The following is a 15,665-nucleotide window of genomic DNA, read 5'->3' as shown; positions in this document are numbered from 1 at the left end:
GTGTGTGTGTGTGTGTGTGTGTGTGTGTGTGTGTGGGAATGGAAGGTGAGGAGACAAGGACAGAGGAGGAGTAAGGGGGGGGGTGAGAAGGATGGTGGGTTGGAGAAAAATAATGAGAGGGGGGGGAGGGGAGGGGAGGAGGGGGAGGGTGAGAGGAGGGGGAGAGGAGGAGGAGGGGTGAGGGATGTAGAGGAAGACAGAGGAGGTAGAGGAAGATAGGATACCTCGTCGTGTGTATCCTGATAATCCTATTTTTGTCATCTAGAGGATTTATGTGTCGTGGGTTACCTGCTGTCCTGATCATCTGTTACCGTGGAGTAGGCCTGTGTCTCGCCTGCCACCGCACTAGGCCTCCGGAGAGAGAGAGAGAGAGAGAGAGAGAGAGAGAGAGAGAGAGAGAGAGAGAGAGAGAGAGAGAGAGAGAGAGAGAGAGAGAGAGAGAGATGCCTTCCCTATTCTCCTTAAAAATTCTTGATAGTGGTCATATTTCGTGTAGAACAGAACGAATTGTCATAGGATGGTTGTGACATCATTATGTGTGTGTGTGTGTGTGTGTGTGTGTGTGATGACTGTTTATGTATGAGTGTGTGTCGTGGTTACTTCCCATTTCAGCAAGTGTATATAATTATGTGCATGAACAGAGACAGTAAGAAAACAGTAAACCTGAGACAAAGTAAACAGAGAATATAAAAAAAATAGGATAAAATAACAGTAATAATAGAAGACTTTAGAGGAGACAGTATGATGAAGAGAGGCAGGGGGGACTCGAGTGTGAGACGCAGGAGATAGACTCAAGTGTAAAACGGGCGACAGACAGACTCGGGTGAATGAGACAAGCCACAACTATATAAACCTTAATGTGGTTCCCTCTCAGCTTCTCACACAGGTCGGCATTACCTTAGTCTCTCCCTCAATGCTTCCACATCATATACAGGGATAATGAACCCTGATCTACCTATGAATATGCCAGACTCACGCATGATGAATGTTCCGCCCTGCTTGCCTCATCACTACCAGCCCACACCTTGGTAACTGAACCATTACGGAGAGAGAAAATAGAAAGAGAATGAGAAGTGTGCAACATCTTGGCCACGTGAGACTCGAGGTGGAGGAAGTAACAGTCACTGGAGGATATTGTTTCATCGTGATCTAAAGATGAACATAAAGGCGGAACTCAAACCAAGTTATCATTCTTATGAAACCTGGAGACGAGAGTAACTTTGAGCAACTCCGTCCAGCAATACGCGAGAGAAACTAATTTGTGAACTCTTCTAACCGGTCTACAAAGTGTGTGTATATATATATATTTCTCTACACGTGTATGTAGTCTTGTTGATTTTATGCACAACACATGAAAGGAACGCCAAGGAATACTTCAGAGGAATCATTCATGACGATAAGCTTTGAGGCATAAGTGTAATCACGTCTGAATGCCATCATAGAGCAGACACTCACACAACTTCTTACAGCTTTAGTGAAATGATTGCCTGAAGCTTCTCTGTTATCAGTATGGTATCAGTCAAGGAGCGATGACATGACATGACCTCACATGACCTCACATAACACCTATTATAATACTATTTTGATAACTGTTACGATCGCATTATGAGATATTTTTATTATTATATGTATGTCTTATTCCACACACTCGCATAGCACTTGTGGCACCCTCACATTATGGCACCCTCTCATGGCACTCTCATCATGGCACAGAGTCAACGCCCCTCCTGGTGATAGCACTAAATGGCACTACAAGGTCCTCCTTTGGGTAGGTTATAAGGCAAGGGTCTCTACCTAACCTAACCTAACCATAAGTCGCCCCTATAACCCAAAATACAACAGCTCCACCATAAACCGTCTCATGTAACACTGAATCCATGAAACACTCACTCCCTCCGCCTCCCAGTGTTCTAGAGAGCCGCTCCGGGATCTCCACTCACTGTAGGGAGGGGAGGACGGTGGTGGTGGTGGTGGTGGCAGGCGTAGGGAGCCCTATCATTATGTATGCAAAGGGACACCACAAGACAAATCTAATTTTCCTCCAGTAAACAGAGCCACGATACACCGGAACCTAGCCTAACTTATAGCCTAATCTAAGCTAACCTCCCCTAACTTCGCCTCACTTTACCTAAACTCACCTAACCTCACCTCACCTCACCTTGTTTTCATGATTACTCGGGGACGTAGTTCACCAACCCCTTCCCGTTAACACTTTTTGTTTTCCTCCCTCGTAAAGTCCACGATTAAATCCTACTACAGTACATTCAAGGGGGGAATCGAATCGCACTTCTACCCATTGGAAAAACAAATGAATAAAAACATCGGGGTATTTGCGCTCAAAGGGATTCCCCGCTGTAGTTCTGCCCGCTGGACAAAAGTAAATAGCTTCAAGTAAATAGACAAATAAAAGTTTGCTTAAATTCTTACATCGAGGGAGATTCGATTTACACCTTTACCTGCTGCACAATTCAGATTTAACACCTGGATCATGATTATTAAAGTGGGTATGCATAGTGTAAAGCCTGGACAGAGTATGCACAGTGTGAAGTATGCACAGTGTGAAGTATGCACACTGTGAGATAGATACGCATTATATAAATTCACTTCGAAAATTATTTCAGGAATTTTCTGTACCGTATTTGCGACATATAAACACATTAAAATTACAATCTAATACAAATTCTGATCATTGCTGCTGTATGACCGAATATTTTACATACACAGAACCACTAAGTAAACGGAGTATAATAAGATTTCAGACATTTTCTTTACTTTATAATGAACAAGAATTTAGCAGTATATAAACAATCACAGTCTTAAGTTTCAAAATATTTAATATAATTTTCTCTACTGTAACCTGTTGTATATGTCAACGGATTCAATAACTCAGTGTAGTCCCTGTTTAAAAGGTTACAGGAATATTGTACAGTATATACCTCGGCCACTGTAAGCTGGATATTACTTAAGATAGGAATGCTTTTGATTACGTTCCGGGATTTTGTGCTTCCGTCTAATTACGGTTGAATTTCGGCCATTACGGAGCAATAACGAGAACTTTTGCTGTTATTACGACACATTAGAACTATTTCTCGGTCGTGCTAATAGAGTTAATGAAATAGTAAGCGGGAACGACCAAGAGTTCTCGTGGCATCAAGTGAGAGAGAGGGAAGAAAGGGAGAGGAACGGAAGGGGGAGGAGGAAGAAAAGACAGGGAGAGGAGGGAAGGAGAGAAGGGCGGGAGAGGCGGGAGAAGAGAGGAACGAGAGGAGAGAGGAAGGGAAAAGAGGGAGAAGAGAGAGAAAGAGAGATGAGAGAGAAAGGGAGGAAGGGACTCAGGGAGGGGAGGGTCAAAGACTGTCGTGTGAATGTTTTGCATTTCATGGTAACAAATTAAATGGGACTACGCGGACAACTACTGCTCCTCCCTGCCAAATTTCGTAAAAATATGGTCAGTGTTTTAAAGTGTGTGTGTGTGTGTGTGTGTGTGTGTACGCGCCAAACGTTAACCCAAAGGACAAAACTCATTAAATCATTGGAAAAAAAAATCAGAAACTGGTTCGTCAATTTAGATAAAACTTGACAAACGAGACCTGTGGCTATTATCCAAGTATTAAATTAATAGGATTAAAATACAACTCTCTCCAATTTTTCATCAATTACTATCCCGGTACTTTTATTGATATATCACCTGTGACTAACCTTTCCAACAATACTTTCAATAAAACACCATCCACCTATTCTCATTCCACTCTCATATGAATCGACAAATTGCTTTTAGAAACACACAGGGAAAGATAATAATAATAATAATAATAATAATAATAATAATAATAATAATAATAATAATAATAATAATAATAATAATAATAATAATAATCGTGTTTATATCATAAAATCACAACTAAGATTAATCCCGTTTTCTCTTAAGAGCCTTCACTACCCCAAACGTCTCCTGCGACACAAACACGCATCAACTGAGATCAAATAATTATTCCTAACTCTCTCTCTCTCGCTCTGACACATAACCTGCTTATGTTTGGTCTGGCGAGGGATCAATAGAGGACATAATTGTTTAGTTTGTTTTAATCTAATGGTGTTTTATACTACGTGCTTCAACTAAACCTATGTGTGTTATTTCCAAATGCTTCAGCTGCTGATGTGAGAGGTATGAAGCATTGTTCACTAGGTCTTATAGGTTTAGGTGAAAGATGAAGAATGACGGACTTTTTCTGCTTGAGTTTCTTCTCTATTTACAGCCGCATTAAGACCTTATAGCCTGAAATCCCCTCCAGAGTGGCACGATTCATTTGGGGATTAGGGATGCAAAATGGGGAAGATATATTAAAGGAGGATGGGGAAAGAGGACTATATTTGTGAGGTAGGGAAGAGGGGGGGAAGGGAGTAGGGGGTGGAGAGGGGGGTAGGGAACGAGAGGGGTAAATATGAAAGGAGGGGGGGGAGAAAATGAGAAAGTGGAGGGGAAGTTAGGGAGGAAAGGTGAAGAGAAGAGGGAAACAAGGAAGGCAGGGAGGAGAGGGGAAAGTAGGGAAAGATAAAGAACGAAGCGAAGTGAGGGGGGAGGAAGGGAAGAGAGGGAAATCTAAGGAAGAAGACACAGAGAGAGAGAGAGAGAGAGAGAGAGAGAGAGACACTGCACCTCCCTCCAACGTGCCACCATTCATCACCACCACCTCAACTCCCGGTACTACGTCTGTCCACTACCTCAAAAAAATTCCCTGAACACCAGGAATATTCTCTTGTATTCTGTACCATCTTCAAAAATATCCACTAACATAGTTATTTTTTTCCTTTGTAGTAAAAAAAAAATATATATATATATATAGAAAAAAAAAGTTAATGATCTTTTTAAATTGGAGACAGTCCCCATTTTTAGGCCGTAATTACCCCCATTAAAACCATAGATGAAGCTTTACTATTAAAACTACTTTTATTACATTAAGATAATTAAGAACACCGGAGTTTAGTCACAGTAATGAGACCATCACAACACAGTCAGTCCCTCACCACCTCCAGAATCATAGAAAATGAGATTATACACAAATTTCCACTATTCCACTTGAACCATTGACCATGCATGACCTTAGCCCCATGAACTTTTACATCATCTCAACTACACTGCTTCGTATATGTATAACTAAGACTACATGGGAGGAATAGCTCTCTGACCTTGAACTTTAACCTTGATCTAACCATGACCTTTTGACAAACTTTTACCCTCAGAGATTTAAAGCAGCACAACCCAAGCCAACCATCAGATTTACCTTCCCACTGTTCACCTGAGGCGTTTACGAGACACACACACACACACACACACAGGTATGAAACCCTTCAGTCATCCAGGTGTGGATAATAAGGTCTTAGACTAATTGACAGAGTGGCTATAACGCATAATAATAATGATAATGATAATAATAATAATAATAATAATAATAATAATAATAATTACAACAAATAAAAGAAAAACTTAATAACAGATAATACTAACAAAAAAAACATAACCACAACAATAACATAATTAACAATAACAACAAACACATCATAAACAAGAAACAATAATCAACACTACACAACGTCTTAACAAAACCAGATAACTTACTTAAAACATTAATATAAAATGATCATATAAACAAGACTCGCTCCCACGCATCACTGAGTCTCGGCTACATTGCTTAATGGCTTCTGTAGGATTTAATATATACGATATATTGTCAGGGACTACTCGAGCATAGGGGCCAGAGTTAATAAACCTTGATTGATCCCTTAAAGAAAGAGGGTTTTAATGGGGTAAGTCAGTCGTTTATGAGACTATATTGTAAAGGACGATAAAAAGGAGAAAGTTATTGGAAAAGGAAGTTGATAAAGATGAAGATTAAAAAAATAAGATAACGTGAAGAGTAAGTTTATTTCACCTAACCTAACCTGACCTGTCCCCAACCCATCCCAACCCAGCTTAACTTAATCCAACCTAACCATAACCTAATACTCCTCACAGATAGATGGCACAACATTAGGATATTTAACTATCAAGTAAAAATACGCAAGGGTGTCTGATCTTCATGTCATCCAACCCAATAGGAAAATAAAGATAAGAAATAGAATCACTGTTTTTAAGGTAAATAAAATGAAAGGGGAGACGAAAAGGGGGAGGGGGAATAGAGCTAAAACTAACGACCAAATTCTCAATAGATGAACTTTTCCCTTGTACTTACGAGGAACTACTGGGGCAAATTTCTTCCTCACTCCTTAGGGATGAGTGATTGTTGAGAAAGAGGGAGAGGGAGAGACTAAGAAGGGAAGGGTAAGAGGTGCTGGGAAGAAAGAAGGAAGGAACTGGGAAGGGGGTGTAAAGTTAAGAAGTGCTAGGGAAGAAAGGGTGAAGGATGGGGTACTGGGAAGGGGGAGGATAGGGTGAAGTAGTAGTAATGTGGAAAGGAGGATAACTTACTGAGAGAGAGAGAGAGAGAGAGAGAGAGAGAGAGAGAGAGAGAGAGAGAGAGAGAGAGAGAGAGAGAGAGAGAGAGAGAGACCCAACACAATGTTTTGCCTGGGTGTCCTGAAGGCTGGTGGGTCTAGCAACAAAAAACACTCCCCTCAAACATTCCATCAATACTGATGCACCGCAAGAGAGAGAGAGAGAGAGAGAGAGAGAGGAGAGAAATACCAGATTGTGTGTGTGTGTGTGTGTTTATAAATGTTTTAAAATTTGTTCTCGTATGTGAAGTCTCTTTTGGGTTTTGCTTGGATTTAGTTTTTGATGAAATTCGATAAACTGTTCATTTTGGTGTTGGTTCTGTTCCGACTGGTCTGTTTCCTGGCACCGGACACACACACAGGAAGGATAAATACGAGGGTTTTACGCCCCTTTATTATTTATGTACAGCAACTGTTATATACAATTCTTATATTCATTTGACCTTCACACACCAGTTTATCGCTAGTCACATAACTTTACATTATTTGTCATTATTCTGGTCATAATGTTACGTCATTATGCGTATTGTTCTACCATTTTGTATCTATTGCGTAATTCCGATTCACTTTTGTTTATTTGGGGATTAATCTGTGTTATTATCTGATATCTTTTTATGTAATTCTGCGTCACTTTGCGGCCACACTTTGCGTAATTTTGCCTCATTTTGCGTAATTCTGCCTCATTTTGCGTAATTTTGCCTCACTGTGTAATTATGCCTCACTTTGCATAATTATTTTGCATCAACTGACGTCATTTTTAATCAATTTCCCTCACTTTTCCTCAATTTGTAACAGACAACTTTCATTTTACTCTTTCCTTGTGTGGTTCACTGAATATATCCCAGCCTCTGAACAGCCACGGGAGAACTGTAAATACCTGCATGTATTAACTCAGACGAGGTGATACGTGCTATATACTAAACGGATAATACTTCAACGTCTTTATTCATCTATACGAATACAACTTTTTTCTATACGCCCTTCCTACTCCTCCTCTCCTGTTGCTGTTTTTGTACATTAGCAAAGGAAACAAAAAGTAAGATCAGACAACAAATGAACAGTATCGCTGTGTGCGTGTGTGTGTGTGTGTGTGTGTGTGTGTGTGTGTGTGTGTGTGTGTGTGTGTGTAGAAATATATATTATCTTTGACAATTAAGAGTTACAAGCACTACAAACAGCCCTGTAAATCTAAATCGGCGGTAACAATAAACCGGAAGAAAACACGTAATGATGCGGATGACACTTCCTTGACCTGCCTCCCTAAGTGACCCCTGAAGAAACCATCCTTATTCAATAGTCCCAAAAATCACATTGACTTTGGAATATAATTTTTTTAACATGATAAAAATGTTCGACTACAGAAGATTATCTACCTGAGTTAACTGTCCTACGAGGTATTTTTTTATGTCTGTCTGTCTGTCTGTCTGTTGTGGTTTAAAGAGAAGATGGTTAAATGCGTTCCTCACTTCTCCTAGTAAATTAGGGAGGAAGTGAAAGTAAGGGGGAAGGAAAAGGGGAGGGGGAAAGACCTAGGGATTGAGGGGGTCGAGGGGAGAGGGATGAGAGGAGCGAGGAGGGAAGGGGAGGAAAGGGATGAGGAGTGGGGATAGGTAGAGGGATGGGAGGAACGGGAGGGGTGTTGGGCCTCTGGAGAACAACAACAATAAAGAGTAAATTGTCTCTTCAGAGGAGCACCTACCGAGGCTAAGGCCGCCCCCTTATGATACGCCGGCCCGGAAAATTATATTTACTACTCAGGGAAAAAGACCAACGGTAACGACACACACACACACACACACACACACACACACACACACACACACACACACACACACACACACACACACACACACACACACACACGGGCCACAGCATCAAGGGCGTTCCTGTGAGGCGGACACACGGGAGTAGGCTAGGTTGTATGGGGTCAAGGAAGGCGAGGCCCATAACCTCCTCTTGATAGGCGGGAGGAAGAGGAAGGACTGGGAAGAAGGATGGGGAGGGAAGAGGAAGACGAAGGAAAGAAGCAAGGATTGGGATAGAGGAAGGGAGGTGGGAAGAGGGATGAGGAGAAAGAGAAGATTGGGAAAAGGAGGGAGGAGGAAGAAGTGGAAGAATAGGAAGATAAGGAAGAGGTGATACAGTAACGAAAGAGGACGAGGAGGAATGACTGAGAAGAGGGATAAGGTAGGAGGAAGATAAATACTGGCAAGAGGAAAGGAGAGGGAAGAGGAGAAAGGAGGGAGAAATAAGAAGTGAAAAAGAAGAAAAAGCTTGAAAAGAAAGTAATTGGGAGAGAAGACGAAGGAGCAAAATAACACAGGAAAGAAGGACTGAAGGAGGATAAGGGAAAGGCGAGAAAAATAGGGAAGAGGAAGAATAGGAGGAGGTGTAGGAGGAGGAGGAGAGGCAAGAGGTTTGGGCTGAGAGGAAAATCCTACGTTCTTTCATCCTGTGATCCCTTTAAGGCGTTTGTTGTGTACAGAGTGTGTGGAGGCCTTTACCCTTCGACCTTCTGTCAACTCTCAGGAATTTTACGTTAAAAGCTGGAGTATCATCAAGACTTTACCCCCCTCCTCCCTCCACCACCACCCCCCCCTCCCTCAACCCCTCACCTTCCACCAACTCCCCTCCGTCACCCCCTCCCCCTCCACCAACCCCCCCTCCCTCACCCCATTAAAAAAAAAAACAATGTAAAAAAATCATAAATACGTTCCCTTATAAACTAAATAAATTAATGCAATGTGAGGTATTAATTTACGTTAAACATATATATTCAAAACTGAAGGAAATTGCTATAATTCATAAATTGTAATATGATAGAGAAACCCGTATAGAAATTCAACTGTCGTAAATTATATACGTATTTCTTAAGGCTATACACATATATACATAAACCATATCAGTATATACCAAAATCAGCGTCAGTAGAAGTGGATGAGAGAGAGAGAGAGAGAGAGAGAGAGAGAGAGAGAGAGAGAGAGAGAGAGAGAGAGAGAGAGAGAGAGAGAGAGCGAGAGAGAGAGAGAGAGAGAGAGAGAGAGAGAGAGAGAGAGAGAGAGAGAGAGAGAGAGAGAGAGTATTTGTGTGTCTGTGTCAGGTGGCTGGGACACACCTCTCCCCAGGCTCGAGGCAGCACCATCTAAGCCTCCCCAACACACCCAAGTGAGCTCCATCTCCACCAGGATTAAGGCCGAGGGGGTCACGCCTGAGGGTGCCACGTTACGGAGTGCCACAACTAAGGGGTGCCACGGTACAACAATCCAGGGTTGTCAACGTCAAGTGGTACCACGTCAGGGGGGTTGCAGTGCCATGTCTGGGGTTATCATAGTAAGGAGGGAGGCATGATAGGTATCTACCACTTCAAGGGGTAACATGTTAGGGTGGTGCCACGTCAAGGGAGTGCCAAGTCAAGAAGGTCCCACATCAAGGGTGAGATATCAGGGGGTGCCACATCAGGGGAGTGACATGTTAAGGGTGTCACATTAGACCAATTTCCCACCAGGAGGCCCCCCTAAGTCAAGAGGGTGTCACACCAGGGGGGCCAGGGCCACGGGATACCACACAGGAGGGTGCCACAGGGAAAGGACTCAGTAAAAACACACTAAGGATGACACCAGGCGTCTAACACCCTCACACCGCAAGAGGATTATTATGATTCGCCTTTTATGGCACCAGAGAAAACACAAGTCTCACGTAACACTGTGACGTTAATGTGGAGTTAGGTGTGTGAGGGGAGGCAGTGAGTCAACAGTGGGGTAATGGGTGTTAGTTTCCCTTATTATTTTTTACTACTGCTGATGCTCTTGTTCCTGTTGCTCTTATTATTGTTGCTCTTGCTTCTGTTACTCTTCTTGCTGTTGCTCCTGTTTCTGTTGCTCTTGTTTCTGTTACTCTTCTTACTGTTTCTCTTGTTATTATTTCTCCTTTTACTGTTGATCCTGTTACTGTTACTCTTCTTACTGTTCCTGCTGTTACTGCTGCTAGAGTCATCATTATTGCTGTTGTTGTTGTTGCTCCTGTTACTGTTCCTGCTGTGACTGCTGCTAGAGACGGGGGCCCCTACTTACTACCTCTGCTGCGACTGCTTCTGCTTATTATCAGTTTAGTCTTACGTCACTCCTCGGACTGATTCCTCTGACACTGTTGCCACTACTGACGCCGTCATTGGTCAAGATAACAGCTCTGCTTGTTATGTTTCCGCTTATATCAGGAGGGTGGGGGGGGGGGGAGGAAGATGAAGAGGAGGAAGAAGAATAGTAAAAGAAGAAGGAATAAAGGAGGAGGAAGAAGAATAGAAGAAGAAGGAAAAACGAGGAGGAAATTAGTAGAAGGAAAAAGATAGAGGGAGAAGGAGGATAATATAGAGAGGAGAAAAGGATAGACAATAAAAAGATGATAAATTAGTAGTAAGAAAAAGAATAAAATAAATGAGTGGGAACAGTCGGAAAAATGAGAAGGAGGAAGATAAATAAAATAAGAATGAAGATAAACACGAGGGAAGGAAGAAGAAATAGAAGAATAAACGACAGATGCTTTAGAGTGGCATGAATTCCACTCAATAATTCACCTCACTCATTTATAAACCGACTCATTTACATACTGACTCGTTATTATTCATTCATGTCAGTGATTTATGAAGTAGCTCAATCACTCATTCAGCTAGATGAATCACATAATCACCTGACTCACCTAGATGGCTCACACAATCACCTGACTCACCTAGATGGCTCACACAATCACCTGACTCACCTAGATGGCTCACACAATCACCTGACTCACCTAGATGGCTCACACAATCACCTGACTCACCTACATGGCTCACACAATCACCTGACTCACCTACATTGCTCACACAATCACCTGACTCACCTACATGGCTCACATAACTGGCCTCTGACTCACCCATATGTATCTCCTGGTTATTCTTGTACCACTTCACCTCAGCGACAGGCTTGGCGTCCTCAACCTTACACTCGAGGTTGATCTCCTCGCCCTCGTTCACCTCGATGACGTCCTCTCGCCCTCGACCCAACAGCTCCACGGTCGTCGGTGCCACTGTGGAGGAGCAAGACAAATTCACTTAGTTAGGTTTGGTTAGGTTAGGTTAGGTTAGGTTTGGTTAGGTTTGGTTAGGTTTGGTTAGGTTAGGTTTGGTTAGGTTAGGTTTGGTTAGGAGGAAGTAAATAAGTTAAAAGAAATATTGTATCATGCATTTAAATAGTTACACACTGAGTACACAACCAAACTAAAATATTTCTGCATTGGGAGTTATACCCAGTAATTGATACCTTCCTAGGGCCGGGTTCGAATCTCAATATGAGGGAGAGTTCAGGTTCGTTATCTGTTCTGTTATGGATTCGTGAATATCCTTAAAAATAAATAACTTTGTATGAGCATTATGTGGGTAAGGACTACACATGGTGGATTGTAAGAAATAAAAAATGTCATGCAAACAAAAAACCCGTCATATCAACAGGCAAAAGTGGCGTCTTCTTCTTCCATCCAAAAAAGTATCTTTACCCCCAGCAGAATATTCACGTTATTAGGCAACAAATGAGGCTAAAGACTTGCACTGTAATTCATTTCGAGTTGGGAATCACTTGGCCATTATCAACAAGAGACATTACCCTCAGCAAACTATATCCACCAGGCAGGAATCACCTCGTTAGAGCGCAATATATCACATCACCAGAGGAGTCGATTCCATGTTTCCGAAATTGATGAAATTAAAAATATGAAACATTCCAATATCAATAATAGAGTAAAGCAGAATTGAGTTTATACAGAAAGGCTTTATCAGTTATACTCCAATTCAATTGTTTATTTGTCAACAGAAGTAAAACTGGGCTGACAAAAGAGCAGAAAGCAACTGCCGGCTGTACAAAATTGTGAACTAATAAAAAATAGTGAAAAAAGTGAATTAATAAATATATAAAACCTTCAATATTGACGAATTGTATTATTAAATTACTTTCATTTTCTGAAGCAACATGTGAACACTTTATGATCTCCGTGTTCAAATTTGGTGTTCAGTTTTCACCCAGTGTTCAGTGTTCAACTTAATGCTCAGGTGTCCCGTATACATCCCAATGCTCACCCCAGTGTTCCGTGTTCACCTTAGCGTTCAGTGTTCAACTCAAGTGTTTTGTTCACTTTTACCAGTGTTACCAACGGCAGTGACGCCCATAGGTAGCACTGGAGGTGAACACGTAGGCAGACAGTGTAGTGAGTAACCTAACCTAACCTAATCCGAACTTGAACCACTTTGAACTCTGACTAAATCAAACTCTAAGTAATTCTATCTCCCCCTTCTCTCATATTTCAGTGAACAAGAGGTCTCTCTCTCTCTCTCTCTCTCTCTCTCTCTCTCTCTCTCTCTCTCTCTCTCTCCCCCTTTCTCTCTCCCTTCTCCTCTCTCCACCCCTCACACACTAGTGGGAAAGCACACAATAACTTCCCCCTTTTCACTCCTTCAGATTTGAACGAGCTAGCAATCAGTCCCTCACTCACTCAACTCCTTCTTTCCTTCCCTCCTCCCTCCATCTATTTTGATTTCAGCGAGCTTTAAGAGTCTCTCTCTCTCTCTCTCTCTCTCATCGGCTTCAGAAAGCAAGCAAGCAAGCAGTCAGGCAGCTAGTCAGCCAGTCAGTCAATCAACTACCTCCCTCTCCCCTTCCTTCAAACTTCAACAAGCAAGCAACTCTCCCTCCCTCCCTCTCCCCCTCCCTAAGATTTCAGAAAACAGGCAAGCAAATCAATCACACCCTCCCTCCCTCCCTCCCTCCATCCTTCCCTCCTCTACACCTTCATCAAGCAAGCAGTCACACTCCTTACAAGACCTCATGCAATCGGCCTCTGTCATGCCAGGCCAAGATACTTGTAGTTATCGGACGTCAGTGCCTCCTCATGCCTGGCCTCCCACACCCAGCAATTAAGCTGCATCAAGAGAATGGGGCAAGTTTCTAATTAATGGCTGGTAGGTGTTATATGGAGTGGGGAAATCTCAGCCTCAGATAAGTCAGGGAGAGAGAGAGAGAGAGAGAGAGAGAGACGAACACATCCATTTGGTTTAATTTCACCAACCATGTCACAATACATCAAGCTCATCACCTCCAAACTTCACCTCCCTCAAAAACTTTCAACGTCTCTACTTTCTCCAAACTTTCTAAGTCTATATAACCTTTCTTAGTACTCGACCACTCCAAGAGGCAGCCACCATAAAGCCTATTCAATGTACCTCTCAACCACGGACACATCTTGCCAATAAAGGATACACAACACATACAAGTGCCTCAGGTCTGTCCTTAGCGGCACAACAAAGTGTTTAAGTGATTCAGTTTATGTTTGTAAAGAGTCGTAGGTTGTCTTTAGTGATATAATAACAGTTTGAAGCGATATATGAAGGACATGCTTTGGTTATCAAGTAAATATTAATCAATTCTTATAGTAAAAGTGTGAGTTGTGGTAATGCAAAAACACCCTGGTTGTGAATGATCTGCAGGGAGATCTATCAGTGTATGTATATCCTGTCTGAACACCACGGCGCTCTATCCGTGTCCCTTCATCGGCGAAGTAGTGACGAATGATTCTCGAGCAGCCGCCGGGGACAACCTTGGGGCGTACATACCGCCTCCTGAGCGACTTCGGCACAGCTCTGATATAATTGTTTTTGGTAATGAGATTAACTGGGAGGAAGCAGAGAATGGAGACGCCCCCGGATAATTAAATTGGATTCTGGAGGAACAAGCTGAGGATGCGCCAGGTCCTTCTACGAGTATAGGTCCTTCAGGGCAGAGATTCCCGCTACAATAGTGGGCGGTAGGACCTGCACCTGGCATCCCTGAGAAGGAGCTACATGGTACAGTTTTGATAAATACTACACATAGAAAAGTCAGACAGATCAGAGACTCATTTTCAGTTTTCTTTGAGGGCAACAGTAGTGTTTTATGCGAGTATTAAAACACTAAATATATCTATATATGTCATATATATATATATATATATATATATATATATATATATATATATATATATATATATATATATATAAAATATATGTATAAAATTTTACTAATGTATATTTCCCTATACAGAGCCAGGATATAGTCGTTGTATTTTATTAAAACTGTGTTAATGAGAGAGAAGACACGTATTAAGATCAAGACATAACGAAGAAGAAAAGTCACCCCAGCCATGAGGATCGTTCTGTCTTCATTACCACCAGGAATGTCAACACTGCCTGACATTCTTCATCATAACTCGCGTCGTCTTTCAGGCAAAGTGCAGGTGTTGAGGGCAGGTAAGGTGACGTGTGTGTGTGTGTGTGCGTGTGTGTGTGTGTGTGCGCACGTCCGTGTCAGCTTGAAAGTTCATGCGTGCGTGAATTCATTACGTGTGCAGACGAGCGTATGTATGTATGTTAAGTACTAGTGTGTGCAGTGTAAGGACCCGACAGAAACACAGACAGAGACAGACAGACACACACACACAGCATGACGCACACTGTCTGCCCGCGTTATGACAACATCAACACTCGCCTCCAACGCTACACCGACGCACTTAATTTCTGCCCGTAATTGCGTTTCGGCCTTTTTGCCTTCACAACAAGTTGGAGGAGAGTGAACCCTGCCCTCTGTTAATGAGGTTTTTCCCCCCGCTCGGGATGGACGAGATCTTCACTCATAACATTAAAAATATTGTCCAAATCTGCAGAAAACAAAAATTAAATCCTTTCCGTGAACAGATCAACGTGTGGCTTACTATTCACCTGCCAAAGATTAGAAAGGGAATTGTAATTTGTACCTTTCTGTTCAGGATTGGAAGGACAGTTCTTGTTTTCCCTTCTATAATCAAGAATTGGGGATGTCTTTGTTATCCCGGCGGGGTAGATGGCCTTGATCATGATTAGGAATTAGAGACGTCATTCTTCATTGTAGCGCAGTAAAGGACGATTAAAATATAAGTATACAAAAATGGCTTTAAAATCGATCTGACCCCAAAAAATAAAACGACCAATATCTCTCCTTTATTATGAGACCAAGTGAGCAATAAAATACCTCAAGGGACCACGAGACAAAAAAATATATAGCTCCGACAAGAAATATTCCTGATTAATGAAAGACCAGCTGATGTAAGATATCATTAACAGAGACAGTTCATCCAGACACAAT

General features: G+C 42.1%; 1 protein-coding gene across 1 annotated transcript in view; it reads right to left on the bottom strand.

Moving 5' to 3' along the window:
- The window catches only part of LOC121865842 (nephrin-like), a 121,365-nt gene extending 105,968 nt beyond the window's left edge, over positions 1 to 15,397 (bottom strand). The window contains exons 1-2 of the mRNA XM_042365392.1: positions 15,298 to 15,397; positions 11,398 to 11,550 (exon numbers count right to left, since the gene is read on the bottom strand). Coding sequence (XP_042221326.1) covers positions 11,398 to 11,550; positions 15,298 to 15,397 — 253 coding nt within the window. The remainder of the gene's footprint in view (positions 1 to 11,397; positions 11,551 to 15,297) is intronic.
- Between the last annotated feature and the right edge of the window lie 268 nt (positions 15,398 to 15,665).

Source organism: Homarus americanus, unplaced genomic scaffold (genome assembly GCF_018991925.1).
Source record: "Homarus americanus isolate GMGI-L3 unplaced genomic scaffold, GMGI_Hamer_2.0 scaffold6164, whole genome shotgun sequence".
NCBI classification, from domain to species: domain Eukaryota; kingdom Metazoa; phylum Arthropoda; class Malacostraca; order Decapoda; family Nephropidae; genus Homarus; species Homarus americanus.
Note: the sequence above shows the minus strand (reverse complement) of the source record. Positions and strands in the feature narration are given on the sequence as shown.